The sequence below is a fragment of the Mauremys mutica genome, chromosome 1, assembly GCF_020497125.1.
Source record: "Mauremys mutica isolate MM-2020 ecotype Southern chromosome 1, ASM2049712v1, whole genome shotgun sequence".
NCBI classification, from domain to species: Eukaryota; Metazoa; Chordata; order Testudines; family Geoemydidae; genus Mauremys; species Mauremys mutica.
Genome location: NC_059072.1, coordinates 43,716,087 through 43,729,806, shown reverse-complemented (window position 1 = coordinate 43,729,806; position 13,720 = coordinate 43,716,087). Strand labels below are relative to the sequence as shown.

At 42.4% G+C, this 13,720-nt stretch overlaps 1 protein-coding gene across 13 annotated transcripts in view; it reads right to left on the bottom strand.

The window, feature by feature from the left end:
* CADPS2 (calcium dependent secretion activator 2) overlaps positions 1 to 13,720 on the bottom strand; it is a 548,645-nt gene that overhangs the window by 163,117 nt on the left and 371,808 nt on the right. For all 13 annotated transcript variants that reach the window (XM_045031264.1, XM_045031306.1, XM_045031338.1 and 10 more), the window contains exon 13: positions 9,669 to 9,856. In XM_045031264.1, the coding sequence (XP_044887199.1) occupies positions 9,669 to 9,856 (188 nt within the window). The remainder of the gene's footprint in view (positions 1 to 9,668; positions 9,857 to 13,720) is intronic.

The window sequence follows — 13,720 nt, the reverse complement described above, 5'->3', positions numbered from 1 at the left end:
ATTGCTATCCTTATTTCTGTGCTGCTGCTTGCAGAGCTGGGCCCTCAGTCAGCAGCTGCAACTCTTCAGCAACCCAACTCTGAAGGCAGCAGCGCAGAAGTAAGGGTGGCATGGGCTGTCGGGGCACTGCTTCCAGAGCTGGGCGCCTGGGCTGCCCAATTCTGAAGACAACACAGAAGTAAGGGTGACAATATCATGCTCCCCCCTAAAATAACCTTGTGACCCCTCTGCAACTTCCTTTTGGATCAGGACCCCCAATTTGAGAAACTCTGGTCTCCCCCATGAAATCTGTATAGTAAAGGGTAAAAGCACACAAAAGACCAGATTTCATGGGGGAAGACAAGATTTCACGATCCGTGATGTGTTTTTCATGGCCATGAATTTAGTAGGGCCCTACCCATAATGTAAAGGATCTCAGTTTTCCTCCTTTAACTGTTAGAATGCAGCCTGCAGCTTACCCAGACTTAACCAGGAGACAATTTCAATAAAACAGAATGAAGAAAAATATAGTAAACCAGCTGTTATCACTAAATGCAGCTACAGCCCAGGATTCTACAGAATTGAGACTGATCAAGGTATTCAGTACAGAAGAAAGAGGTAGCATCTTAATGTGATTCCAACCCAGTTGAACTGACATATGGTCTACTAGCACTGGTTCTGACAACACAGCTTTCATGGAACGAGCTGAGAAGGATCACTCAACAGGAATCTCTTTCTTTCAATTTGATAATCCAAGTAAATCAATAAAACTATCCATCATGCCTGATGATGATCAGACTTGGATGAGAGGTGAGGCATCATTTTCTGTTAAATCTTGCTAGAGATTGCTTATGCTGAAAAAAAGGCGAAGGAGATTTCATGCTATAAGTCCTGTTACTTTAAATCTTGAAGGAAGCCAGGTAGAAGAAGAAGAAGAAGGAGAAAGCTCTGAACAGAAGCTCTACAGTGAAGCAGAGTGAAGGAAAGAGACAGATTAGCTTTAGAGATAATATTGTTTATTTTTTTTTTTGTAAAGTTCCTGGATCAGAGTCTGAAGAAAGCAACAGTTCCTGTGATACTTATCATTGTCACTTGACTTGAGGTGGATGAACACAATAAATGGTTCCTGTTACAAATCAATTAACAGCGAAAGAAGGTGAGTTAACGCAGTGGCTCTCCCACAACTCTCTCAATTTTCTATATGATATCCATGTTGATCTACAGAGCTGCAATACTCTTACATACTCATGCATACCTCTTCAAGTTAGTCAAGTACAGTAGAACTCAAAAGCTACAGATTCATTCCATTTCTCACAAGGGCTGAAAATTTCAAAAACAAAGGAGAGAAAAATTACAAAGTTTTTGGTCAGACGCTTTTCACCTACACTATCCATATAAGGAATGTATGACACATCAGCTCTCTCTCTCGATCTAATGGAGGGGTATTTTTGAAATTTGAATGTTTCAATTCTGCCTGCAGCTCAGCAGGTGAAAGAAGTCACTTTGCACTTCATGTATTTCTCACCAGCATCCATTTCAGAACAAGAGGGACAGAATGGGAAGTCACAGCATGAGAACCAGATAGAAAAGAAGATGATGGGGAAGAAAACAATAACTCTGACCTGTGCTTAACACCCACTGCTGTTGTTTAGACTGAAATATCAACCTTCAGGGCTATATTGTATTTACATAATCAGCCCATTTCACTTACATCAGAAGTACATGAGCATGAATAATAACAGCAGTGAGACAAAATCACTTGTGAGATAGTGATCTTGACTGGGAGCACCAAAAAAATGGTTACCTATCTTTCATAACAGTTTTTCTTTGAGATGTCTTGCTCAGGTCCATTCTATTCTAGGTGTGTGCACGCCCACGTGCACAGTTGTTGGAGACTTTTGCCTTAGTGGTATCCTACATTTCTCCTCAGATTTATGAGGCTTTGGGAAGAAGGCTAGCAAAAATACGTCCTGGCTCGTGTGAAACTGCAAAACCACCTTGGGCAGGAAAACTGGATGTGTCCGCAGCTGGACCTTGTCCTTGAAGAACATCGTATAGTGCAGCTCTGAAGTAAGTGCCTTAATCTCAGAGACCCTTTGGGCAGAAGTTATCACCACCAGGATGACCTTCCAGGAGAAAAGAAGAAGGGAACAGGATACCAAGGGCTGGAAGGGGGCTTCCATGAGCCGCACAAGCACCAGATTCAGGTCCCACAGAGGGACTGGGTCCTGGACCTGGGGGTAAAGTTGTTCCAGACCTTTCAAGAACCGGCCTGTCATGTTATGAGTGAAGACCGACCTGCCCTGGAATGAAGGGTGAAAGGCTGATATGGCAGCCAAGTGGACCTTCACTGATGAAAGGGACAAGCCCTGGAGCTTGAGATGCATAAGGTAGTCCAGGATCGACTGTAGCGAGGCCTTCTCAAGCCTAACCCCTTGGGCTGAGGCCCAACATGTGAATCGTTTCAATTTGGCCCGATAGGTTGCTCTAGTGGAGGGCTTTCTACTACCCAGTAGAACCTGCTGGATGCAAGCCAAGCACTCCTGCTCTTCAGCAGTTAACCATGCAGCAGTCGACCCCCAACCAGCAGTCTTGTGTACTGAGCTCACTCAGGTGGGCTCCCCAGCCCAGGTCTAAGGTGTCAGAAACCAGAGTTAGTGATGGGGACGGGGCCACGAAGGGAACTCCCTTCAACACCAATGCGGGGTCCAACCACCCAGCCAGTTATGATCGAATGTGGTCCAGCACCTTGACTACCAGGCCCAGGTTGTGCCTGTTGGGGATGTAGGGTGATGCCAACCATGCCTGCAGCAACCGGAGGTGGAGCCAGGCATAAAGGACCATGGAAGTACAGGCAGCCATGTGGCCTATCAACCTTGGGCAAGTGTGGGCGGGGGTGAGCGGGTGGCCCCTTACATGGGAGATCACGTCTGACATGGCTTGGAAATGGGCCTCTGGAAGGAAGGCTTTGGCCTGCGTGGAGTCGAGGACTGCCCCAATAAACTCTATTAGACCCTGGTATGAGGGTCAATTTATTTTCGTTCACTAACAGACTCAGGTTGCGACAGGTGGAACACACCAGACTGAGACTGTTCTGCACTTGATCCTGCGACCTGCCCTTGATGAGCCAATCGTTGAGATAAGGATAGATGTGGACCCGCCGATGCCTCAGGTAAGCGGCTACCGGCGCCATACATTTTGTAAATACCTGCGGTACCGAGGAGAGGCCATAAGGAAGTGCCGTGAACTGGAAATGGCCCACAGTAAAAGGGAGGAACCTTCTGCATACTTGGAAGATAGAGATATGGAAATAAGTGTCTTTCAAGTTGAGAGCAGCGTACCAGTCTCCTGGATCCAGAGGGGAGATGATGGAGGCCAGTGAAACCATGTGGAACTTCAACTTCTTGAGGTACTTGTTGAGTCGCCGCAGGTCCAGAATGGGTCTTAGGCCCCCTTTTGCTTTTGGGATCAGGAAATAGTGGGAGTAGAAACCTTTCCCCCTCGTTTCCTGAGGGACCTCCTCCAACGCCCCCAGTTGTAGGGGGTTGGCCAGGGAAAGAGGGGTGGCTGAAAACTGGAAGCGCAATGACAGAATCTCTAGCACCCAGTGGTCTGAGGTAACCCACGACCAGTCTGAATGGTAGGGACCGAGATGGTTGAGGAAAAGATGGGGCAGATCTGGGGAGTTGACTGGAGTGTTTCTCTCAAGTGCACCCTCAAAACTCACACTTCTTGCCCTGTGGTGGTTCGCCGGGTCAGGTTGCTCAGGGGATCGGGAGGAGGAAGGGCGGCAGTGACTAAAACTAGTGTCCCTTCTCATTGTAGATCCCTGCCGAGGCTGCCAAGGCCCTGGTGGTGGGGGCGGCTGGAACTGCTTCCTCCCCGACTGAGGAGTATGCAACACCAGGGAGCAGAGGGTGGCTTGAGTGTCCTTCAGACTGTGCAGCCTCGTGTCTGTTTGCTTTGCAAAGAGTCCAACTCCATCGAACAGGAGATCTTGTATCAAGGACTGTATCTCCTGAGACAGACCTGCGGTCTGACGCCAGGCACTGCGCCTCATGATCACTGCCAAGGCGACCACCCTGGACGCCGAATAAGCCGCATCCCAGGCCATCTGGAGGGAACACCAAGCTGCTATTGTACCCTCCTCAACAAGGTCCCCGAATTCTTGGGCCACCTCCTGGGGCATGGAGTCCTTACACTTATGGAGGGAGTCCCACAGGTTAAAGTTATATCGCCCCAAAAGAACCTCGTGGCTTGCGACTTGGAATTGGAAACTGGCTCTGGAATATATTCTCCTCCCAAAAAAGGTCCAATCTCTTGGCCTCCTTATTTTTGGGGGTGGAAGTAGAATGCCCTTGTCTTGTTGGCTGCTGAAACAACCAACAACCCCGGGGGCGGGTGAGTGTATAGGTATTTGACCCCTTGCTGGAACAAAATACTTTTTCTCAGCCCTCTTGGAAGTAGGTGGAATTGAGGACAGGGTTTGCCAGAGGGCTTTGGAAATCTTTAGGATCCAGAAGCGTGACGCATGTGGGGGTGGATGAAGAGAGCATATAAAACAAAGCATCTGATTGTTCTGCCATCTCTTCCGCCTCTAGGCCTAAGTTAGTGGCCACCCTTCGGAGCAGGGCTTGATGCTCCTTAAAGTCGTCTGCTGGGCTAGAACAAGTGGGTCCCACCACAACCTCATCTGCAGAGGATAAGGATGATTGAACCACAGGTGGAGGGCCCAGAGGATCATTCCCCATGGGGAAAGAGGGTCTCGGGATGGGCACCTGTCCCTACACCTCAGCATCTGCTTGCACTTCGCACACCAAGCCCGGGGATGTTGGTGCAGTTTGGTGCTTGCCCGACGTGGCGACTGATGTTTGGTGAGATGGGGGCAATTTCTTTTGGTGAGAGAGAAGGTTTTGAGCTACAGAGCTCTTCTTCAGGTCTGGAATAGGTACTCAGAGTGTCACAGCTAAATACAAGGTGGAACAGATTGTTTACTGTAAGTAGCTAAGGGCTAGTCTACACTTACCTGCCGGGTCGACGCGGTGAGTTCGACTTCTCGGAGTTCGAACTATCGCGTCCAATCTGGACGCGATAATTCGAATTCCCCGCACGCTCCAGTCGACTCCGGTACTCCACCACTGCAAACGGCGGTGGCGAAGTTGACCTTGAAGGCGCGGACTTCGATCCCGCGGCGTCTGGACGGGTAAGTAGTTCGAACTAGGGTACTTCGAGTTCAGCTACGCTATTCACGTAGCTGAACTTGCGTACCCTAGTTCGACCCCCGCCCTTAGTGTAGACCTGCCCTAAAACACACAGTCTGAGGGACCATTTCAGGTGAAGTGAAATTACATTATAAGATCTTTGAGGCAGGGACTGTGTCTTCCTATATGTATTTGTATAGCATTCAACACAGTGGAGCCCTGATCCTGGTAGGCGTGTCTTGGGTCTTACGGCAATACAAACAATTAATTAATACATTACAATTATTAACAATAAGCACAGTTCTCCCCTCTCTTCAGTTCAAAACCCACAATCTAGTCAGTTATGTAAAGTCCTGAGAGAATGAACCTGTTTTCATAGAAGTCTATGCCACATGGAGGTGCTCAGGACCTCTCGGGATTTGGCCCAAAATGCACCCCTTTTAGCAGTATAAGCAAGGTTTGAAATAAAAGTTCTCTCCTTTTGAGGTATAAGGAGAACAGTTTCCTCCTTACTTGAGCCTGACCGCTCCCCTACCAGACTACTACTGCTTGCTTGCTTCTAGCTCCTAGCAGCTACGTCCGACAGGTTGTTGAGCCCAGCTGCATGTGCTCCAGACAGTAGAATCCTTCCCTGTCTGCTTCAACATCTCTACAGAACTGAAAAGGAAAGACTCTCAGTATGGGCTGTCAATTGAAGCCTAGGCCCGATGGTCTATGCTCCGGCTCACAGATATATCCTGTGAACATGGAGGAGCAACTCCACATCGTTTCCCTTTGCTTTTCCCCAGATCATTGAGGCTGAACATGGGTCTTGCCCTCTTCAACAAACCAGAATCAACTCCCCAGCCATGCAGATTTAGTACCCCCATTGTGACCTCCGGGTCCCATTGCTAAAGACAGATTCCATTGTACAGAGGATGCCTCATGGATATGTAAAAGGCAGCCTGAATCTGTATCACCTTTCCTGCAGATTCCATATAGAGTTATTGCAAAGAAAAGGGGCTGAAAGGCAAGAAAAACAATGTGCATCTCCCCCCAAACCTGCCTCCTGTCTAGCTTGCTCCCCGCTCCCATAAAGATTTACAAGCCCATGGAGGACATCTGCAATGTAAGGCATGGCGCAGCAGAGACTGATGATACCTGCTTCTGCCTGGACACGGGGAGAGCTGTGACTAGAGAGCTCTCTTTGCATTCACAACCAGGCTCAGGCCAGTATGGAGCACTGATCTTCTGACTGATTCAGGTCTGCTATGGACAGGCTCCAAAGAACGTTTCTACCAGGTTAGCACTAAAGTTTCCTTGAAAAAGAGTTTAAAACAGGTAACCAGGAAGGTAACCAATAAATGAAATTCTGGGGGTTCTGAATAGGGTGAAAAAGGAGAAAAAGGGAAGCGGGAAAATTAAGAAGTGATCTTCCATAATCCCTCTGACAATTTAATGTTATTTGTTTCCAACCAAATAAATAAAATAACTCACCCCCCACACACATCTGCAATGAATGTAATGTAGTGTAAACACTGTATCTGTACAGCATTTTAGCTCCAGATAAAGGGAGTAAGGCTTTCTCTTATACATTGCTGAGTACAACAAATATCTAATAATAATTATAATCACAATGCATATTTTAAAAATATTAAATTGATATACTTGAATATGTATGAATAGTAGCTGATCTCAAAACTTGGCCACCGCATTCATGATATTCTTTAGAGTACACCTCTACCTCAATATAATGCTGTCCTTGGGAGCCCAAAAAATCTTACCGCGTTATAGGTGAAACCGTGTTATATTGAATTTGCTTTGATCCCCCCCCCCCCCGGAGCACTGCTTTACCGCATTATATCCAAATTCGTGTTATATCAGGTGGCGTTATATCGAGGTAGCGGTGTATTTGCATATAATTGTTGTATAAGGTTTGCTCTGATTCCACATCCTTTCATGTTGTTGCAAAATGTTAAATTTTAATTATGTGAATACTGTCATTGTCTCTTAGAAATATAGGCTGAAGAATTCAGCCAGGATTCCTGTTTTTGCTTTTTTTGAAGTGAGAGGAGTCTGAATATACATACACAATATCTAACTATATCTGTCTATTTCCATATATATCACTATGATGCCACACAATGAGTTAGAAAACATGAAGAAAAAGAGACATCTTCATCTGATCATTTGACTGATGTCACTAAGGTTGCTTGCCACTCTGAAATAACTAGTATCTAAAAGAAACAGGGATTACTTTGTATATGGACTATAGTTATGAACTGGTATTTCTATATCTCCCCCACTCCAAAGCTAGCATATCTTAGATGGTCTTTGTCAGGCTAGTAGCAGGTCTAAGGCCCTCCTAACCAAAGAAAAATCTTTGAATTCACTGCTTATCCATCATTTCTAAACCATTTAATTGGGCCATGAAAATTCTTTGTCTTGGCTCTGTGGTATTTCTTCTCCTCAGCATGACTTATAAAACTAAGATGTATAACAACATAGATCAGCCTAGAACTTTGGCCTATCATGTATTGTCTGTGAAATTCTTTCTCCCCCTTCCTGCACTTCCCTAGTGATGCTGTAGATGAATGAGTGGATGTATTATTTGTGTATGTGTGTCTGTCATCCTCAGTGAGTGTCTCTGTTTCTGTCCTTGACTTACTTTTCTTCTTCTTCTTCTTCTTTTCTTTTTTCCAATCTTTTTACAATGTCTCAGTACTAGTCAGACCCGCTCTGTTCAACACTATTCTTTTATACCTAAAACACTCATAATGCTATTCAGACAGCATGCATTTGTACAGAAGGAATACATACATACAGAGTACTTACTACTGTGCAAAATGATGTGCTCCCAGAGATTTTTCCACATATTGCATGCACTGTTGTCCTTCACTTAAGTTAATAAATAAAAAGAAATATATCTCCCTTGCTTTTGAAAACTTGAAATAAGTTTGCGCAATTATCACTATTTGTCTTGTCAGATTCACAGCTAATAAAAAAATCTAGAGAGAAAACTACATAGAATCAGACTTCTACAAGAAACTTACTTGAGCTGCCAGATGCTTCAAGAGTTGACAAGAGAAATGTGCTTTGACAGAGAAGAGGTTACTAAGTAAAAGCCAGAAAATCTACCTAGCTAGTCAGCATGCAAGTTAAGATACCTGGAGAGCATCTTAGATACTTGGTGAGAATTCTTCCTTTGCACCTTACAGCCAAGGAAATCACTTTTCCCTTGATTCCCCTGTTCCCCCTTTGCATATCCCTCAGGTGCACAAATGCCCAACCCTCTTGATCCTCACCTGTGCCCCATGCAGCCTCAGAGGTTGGGAGGCTTTGTCAGGGCAGGGGGAAGAAATCCTTGGCCCCTTTAAAGATTGCACCCCCTCATGGACTTGAGGAGGGGTGCTCTGTGGCTGATTGGTTGGACAGAAGGCTGCAACATAAGCCTACTTGCTGCCGTGCACCCAAGGGAAGGACTTATAAGCCCTTCTTCCTGCCCAAGGGTGCCATTCTGTGGTGGGAAGAAAAGCTGCCTCTCTTGTGATTAGAAAAGGGCTGGGTTTTGAGGCCTTGCTGTGGGCATCATGCTAATTGCTTTTTTCTGGCTCAGCAGGAATTTTTTCTCTCACTGCCAGATTGGCCTGGGTATTGTGGAGTTCATTCACCTGCCTCTCTGCAGCTCCGGGACTCAGTGGGCAGGTTGTAAAATTAATTGTTCTTTCAACTTGACAGGAGCCCAGTACAGTTCAGTAGGGGGTCTGGTTTCCTGAGCAAATGGAATTGGAAGGAGATTAGGAGAAGGCATCTCCCAAAGAAGATGGGGAATGTGGTTGCAGCTCCTAATGTCCAGCACAGTGTGCATACACTCCCCTATTCCCTGACCCCCTTAAACATCGTATGAGGGGAGGGCAGTGGGGGTCCCAGCAACAGTGCTGGGACCATGTTAATAGGGTGGAGGGCTGATGGCAATCCTCCACCAGGTGGAACGGATTAAAAAGGAAGGGTGACCAGCTCTGGACAAGTTATTGCCAGAGAGCTGCCAGATATGTTACTTACTAAAGTTATCACCTACTTCAATCACATTCCTAGTGTCTTCTCTGTCTTCCTGCGGTGTCTGGGACAAGGAGAATTCAATAAAAGAGACAAGTTGACATGTTATAGGATGTGGAAGGAGCACCGGAGTTTACTGGGTTCCAGGATTGCTCAGGGTATTTATTCAAAACATCAGCTCACTGGTGCAACACAAAATGGGGAATGCAGAAGAAAAACTCAAGGCCCAGACACAATGCATGAGAAAACATGCTTAATAAAATGGAAATGATATTTTCTATAAGCTCCATAAGAACCCCAGAACCACTGCAGAAGCTTTTTATGAACTGATTCATTTGTTTCAAATATTAAATTTTGCTATCTGGTGAGTGCAAGAAACTAAGTAAAATATTTTTCCTTTATCCATTCAGCCAAACCTAATTAGTTTTACTGTGTATTTGCATGTTAAATTACCTATTGCCATGAACATGAGAAGCACAGAATGCAAAGCTGTAATGGAGCAAGGTTGGATCAATGACAGCACCATTTTCTGAATGGTCCATCAATTCATTAAGGTAGCAGAGATGGCGGTGACAGCCTCTCACACCATAACGAGCACAGTATTCATCTAATACGAAGACTTGGCCTGGACTAAACCAACCCTGGAAGAGAAGGGGAAAAATACATTCTTTTAATTAATCAGCATTTTTCTTTTCATTGCTCTGCTTTTAAATCAACCCAGCAAAGAAGAAACAAAAGCAAATAACATTTTTGTATGCATTACAGAAACAATTCATACTAATCAAGTTGATGCTAATAACATAGGAAATATATCAGAGGGGCTGGGCTCTAACAATAACTTGTTTGAGAACTGCGACTGAGTGTCATGGAGTAACTCTTTGCAGTTCTTCAGCCTTAGTACTACTGTGTACCACACGGCTCAGAAAAAAATGCACTGATATGTCCATGATCTTGTACCGAATCTAAAATGTCACTGTCTGACAAGTGATAAAATACATTAAAAAACATGTATCAGAGGGGTAGCCATGTTAGTCTGGATCTGTAAAAAGTGAAAAAGAGTCCTGTGGCACCTTATAGACTAACAGACATATTGGAGCATAAGCTTTCGTGGGTGAAAGTTAGTGTTGTTAGTGTAGGGAGTGTCCTGAATAGATGGTGTAGTTTTTTAGTATATTCCTCAGAGGGATCTGAGGAAAGTGGACTGTAGAATTTGGTATTGGAGAGTTGTCTGGCAGCCTCCTTTTGGTAGTCAGACCTGTTCATGATGACAACAGCACCTCCTTTATCAGCCTCTTTAATTATAATGCCACTCTGCTATGTACCTCAGCCAAACTGGACAGTCCCTACGTAAAAGGATAAATGGACACAAGTCAGATATTAGGAATGGCAATATACAAAAACTTGTAGGAGAACACTTCAATCTCCCTGGACACACAATAGCAGATTTAAAGGTAGCCATCCTGCAGCAAAAAAACTTCAGGACCAGACTTCAAAGAGAAACTGCTGAGCTTCAGTTCATTTGCAAATTTGACACCATTGCTCAGGATTAAACAAAGACTGTGAATGACTAGCCAACTACAAAAGCAGTTTTTCCTCCCTTGGTGTTCACACCTCAGCTGCTGGAAGAGGGCCTCATCTTCCCTGATTGAGCTAACCTCGTTATCTCTAGACTGAGTCTTGCCTGCATATTTATACCTGCCTCTGGAAATTTCCACTACATGCATCCGACGAAGTGGGTATTCACCCACGAAAGCTTATGCTCCAATATGTCTGTTAGTCTATAAGGTGCCACAGGACTCTTTTTCGTTTATTAAATAACAAACACCTCAAAGAGCTGGGATTTATTAATGAAATTAATAAGCTAAAAAAGAATTTTAGAAGCAAATGTTATAGTGCCTTTAGCGAGATCGTTAAAAGACAAGTTCCAGGTGGCCAATTGTCTGTGACTGCATACTTAATCAGAGAGAGATGAACCACACTGCTTATCCATATTTCTTATATAACACGCTTGTGCATAACCATTTCAGCATATATAGTGTTGTATTTATTCAAAGATATACAACCAGATAGTTTATGAGACTACTCATATGAGTAAGATGAGGAGGATTTGACCTTTAATAGACATTCTGGGGCATTACTTGGACTGGAACACTGCCTTTTGGAAATGGATTTGAGATGATCGGCCCAAAATTGCAGAGACTGAGGAAGATGGGGGGGGGGGGGGCATGTCTTTGAGGGAAGGAAAGCTGTATATTCTTTAATCAAATTCAGACTGCAAAGAATTGGATTCCTGATTCAGAAAAAAAAATCATTTGATTTATCTCATGATTTGGGGAAAGGTGTCAAAATAAACTTCCAAATACAACAGGAAGAGAGATATAAACATTGAGGTAGAGGGTGGTGGTTGTGGTGGAAAGACAAATATTTTTCTTTTTAAATGGCAGAATTTTTAATAGTGACACTTTTTCCTTTTTTAATCATTAAAAGAGATCATTGAGGAACATGTAAACTAAACTTCAATATTAAGAACATTTGAAAAAAAATAAGAAAAAATATTTCGATGTAAGTGACGAATGCTTCAGAAAGGTTTTGGATGTCATTAAATTATTACCGTGATCTAGCATCTGAAAGCATCTCTTCTGAATTATTTCCTATATAATCAGAATACTTCAATGGTCTTAGATATTTATAATTTAAATGAAATAGAAACAAAAATCTTAGAAAAGACTCCTGGAAAAAATATTCCCATTATAGTTCCAATTCATCCATGGTGTAACTTCATTGAAGACAATGGGGTTACAGCAGAAAGGAATTTGGCCCTATAGTCTCAGTCTGACACTCATCTGTAATTTAGGATTATTGTCTGACAGCTCCTCACAGTTATCACACAGAGTTGTCCAGTATAAAGCTCTTAAGGCATGATCCAAATCCCATTCAAGTCAATGGGAATCTTTCCATTGCCTTCGATGGGCTTTGGATCAGGCCGTTACTGTTTTTAGAGGAAACCTAGTTTTGTGATGGCACCCAAAAAACCTCCAGCCCTTCAACATTTTAAAATAAACTCCAACTATACACTCATATTACTAAATCTGATGTAAAAGTATCAATAAACAAAGATTTTTCAGTAAAGAGAACATATTATTCTGGCAAGGAAATGAAAAATAGAGGTTTAATTGAATCCAGGTGATTAAATGTATCCATAGATTCAGGATACCCTAATTTATCAAAATGATACTATTAACCAAAAAGATACTTTTCTTATACATGAACAAAATTAATTAATTATACATTCCCACATCTTAACGAACATTTTAGTGAAGATTTTTGATTTATATTATTTATATATCCATGTAAATAAAACAAAATTATTTAAAAGCAGTACGTCATCACTAGACCTGCTGAATATTACATCAGAAAGTAGCTATATAAGAAATAGGAGTGCCATTTAATTGATTAAAGCCTTTAAATGAAGATCATCTTCCCATTATCCCTTTAATAAATCTGTCACAAAATGTGTATCTTTACATAATAATGTGTCCACACACATACACTCGTATGCATATATGCACACATATAATTATGCAAACAACTATGCACTAGATATTGTTAGATAACTAGATAATTTTCTGGCAATCAGATTTTATTTATTGCATAATTGCAAAAAAGCTCCCTACTGTTTACAAGAGTGTTAAATTAAAGATGTTTAGTGCTGGTAATAGCAAATAATCAAAAACGATGTATAATTCCAATTCTTAAAAATTAAGGTTTAGGTTTCTTTGTAGTCATATGTGTGGATAATTATATTTTAATTTATTGAAATGTAAAGAGGTATTTATTTTTTAAAATATCTGCAGTATATACAATTTGAAATGTTTAGTACAAAGTCACCAAACACATCTATAGCTATGTTTGCATTAACTGTTCTCATGTTAGCAGTCTCAAAATATTTCTTTAAAACAAAAAGGGGAAGGAGTTAATACAATGATTTATTTCTCTTTAATATTCCAAGGAAAACAGAACATTCGGCATGCACGTTCTGTTTATCAAAAGCTAAAATAACAAAGACCAATAAGAAATCCACCTGTTTTGTGGTTGCTATAGCACTGCATATTCTTCAGAAATTCTTTTTAAAAGTTCTTGAATCCAAGGTTATATTTAGTGTCTTACCATATTATTATTATAAAAAAGGTTTTTGACCCTGATGCACTGTTAGAAAGCTAACCACTTTCTCTTGAGTGCCAATTACTTTGTGCAGATGTACCTTCAGGCCTTTTCATTTGATTCAATGCACAACTCACAGACACAAAATTAGTCCTTTAACTTTTTCTGTACACACTTAGTTGGTACACTACCAAAGAAAACCATAATTTAAAAAGTGTTTTAAAAGAAAGTGCCATCAAAAAAGTTATTTTTTTTTAAATTGAACAAACTAACCTACAGAAATCTGTTCATTGTTATATCTGGGCAACCATGATTGGTTAGTAATGAAAGTAAAAAAAAGTGTT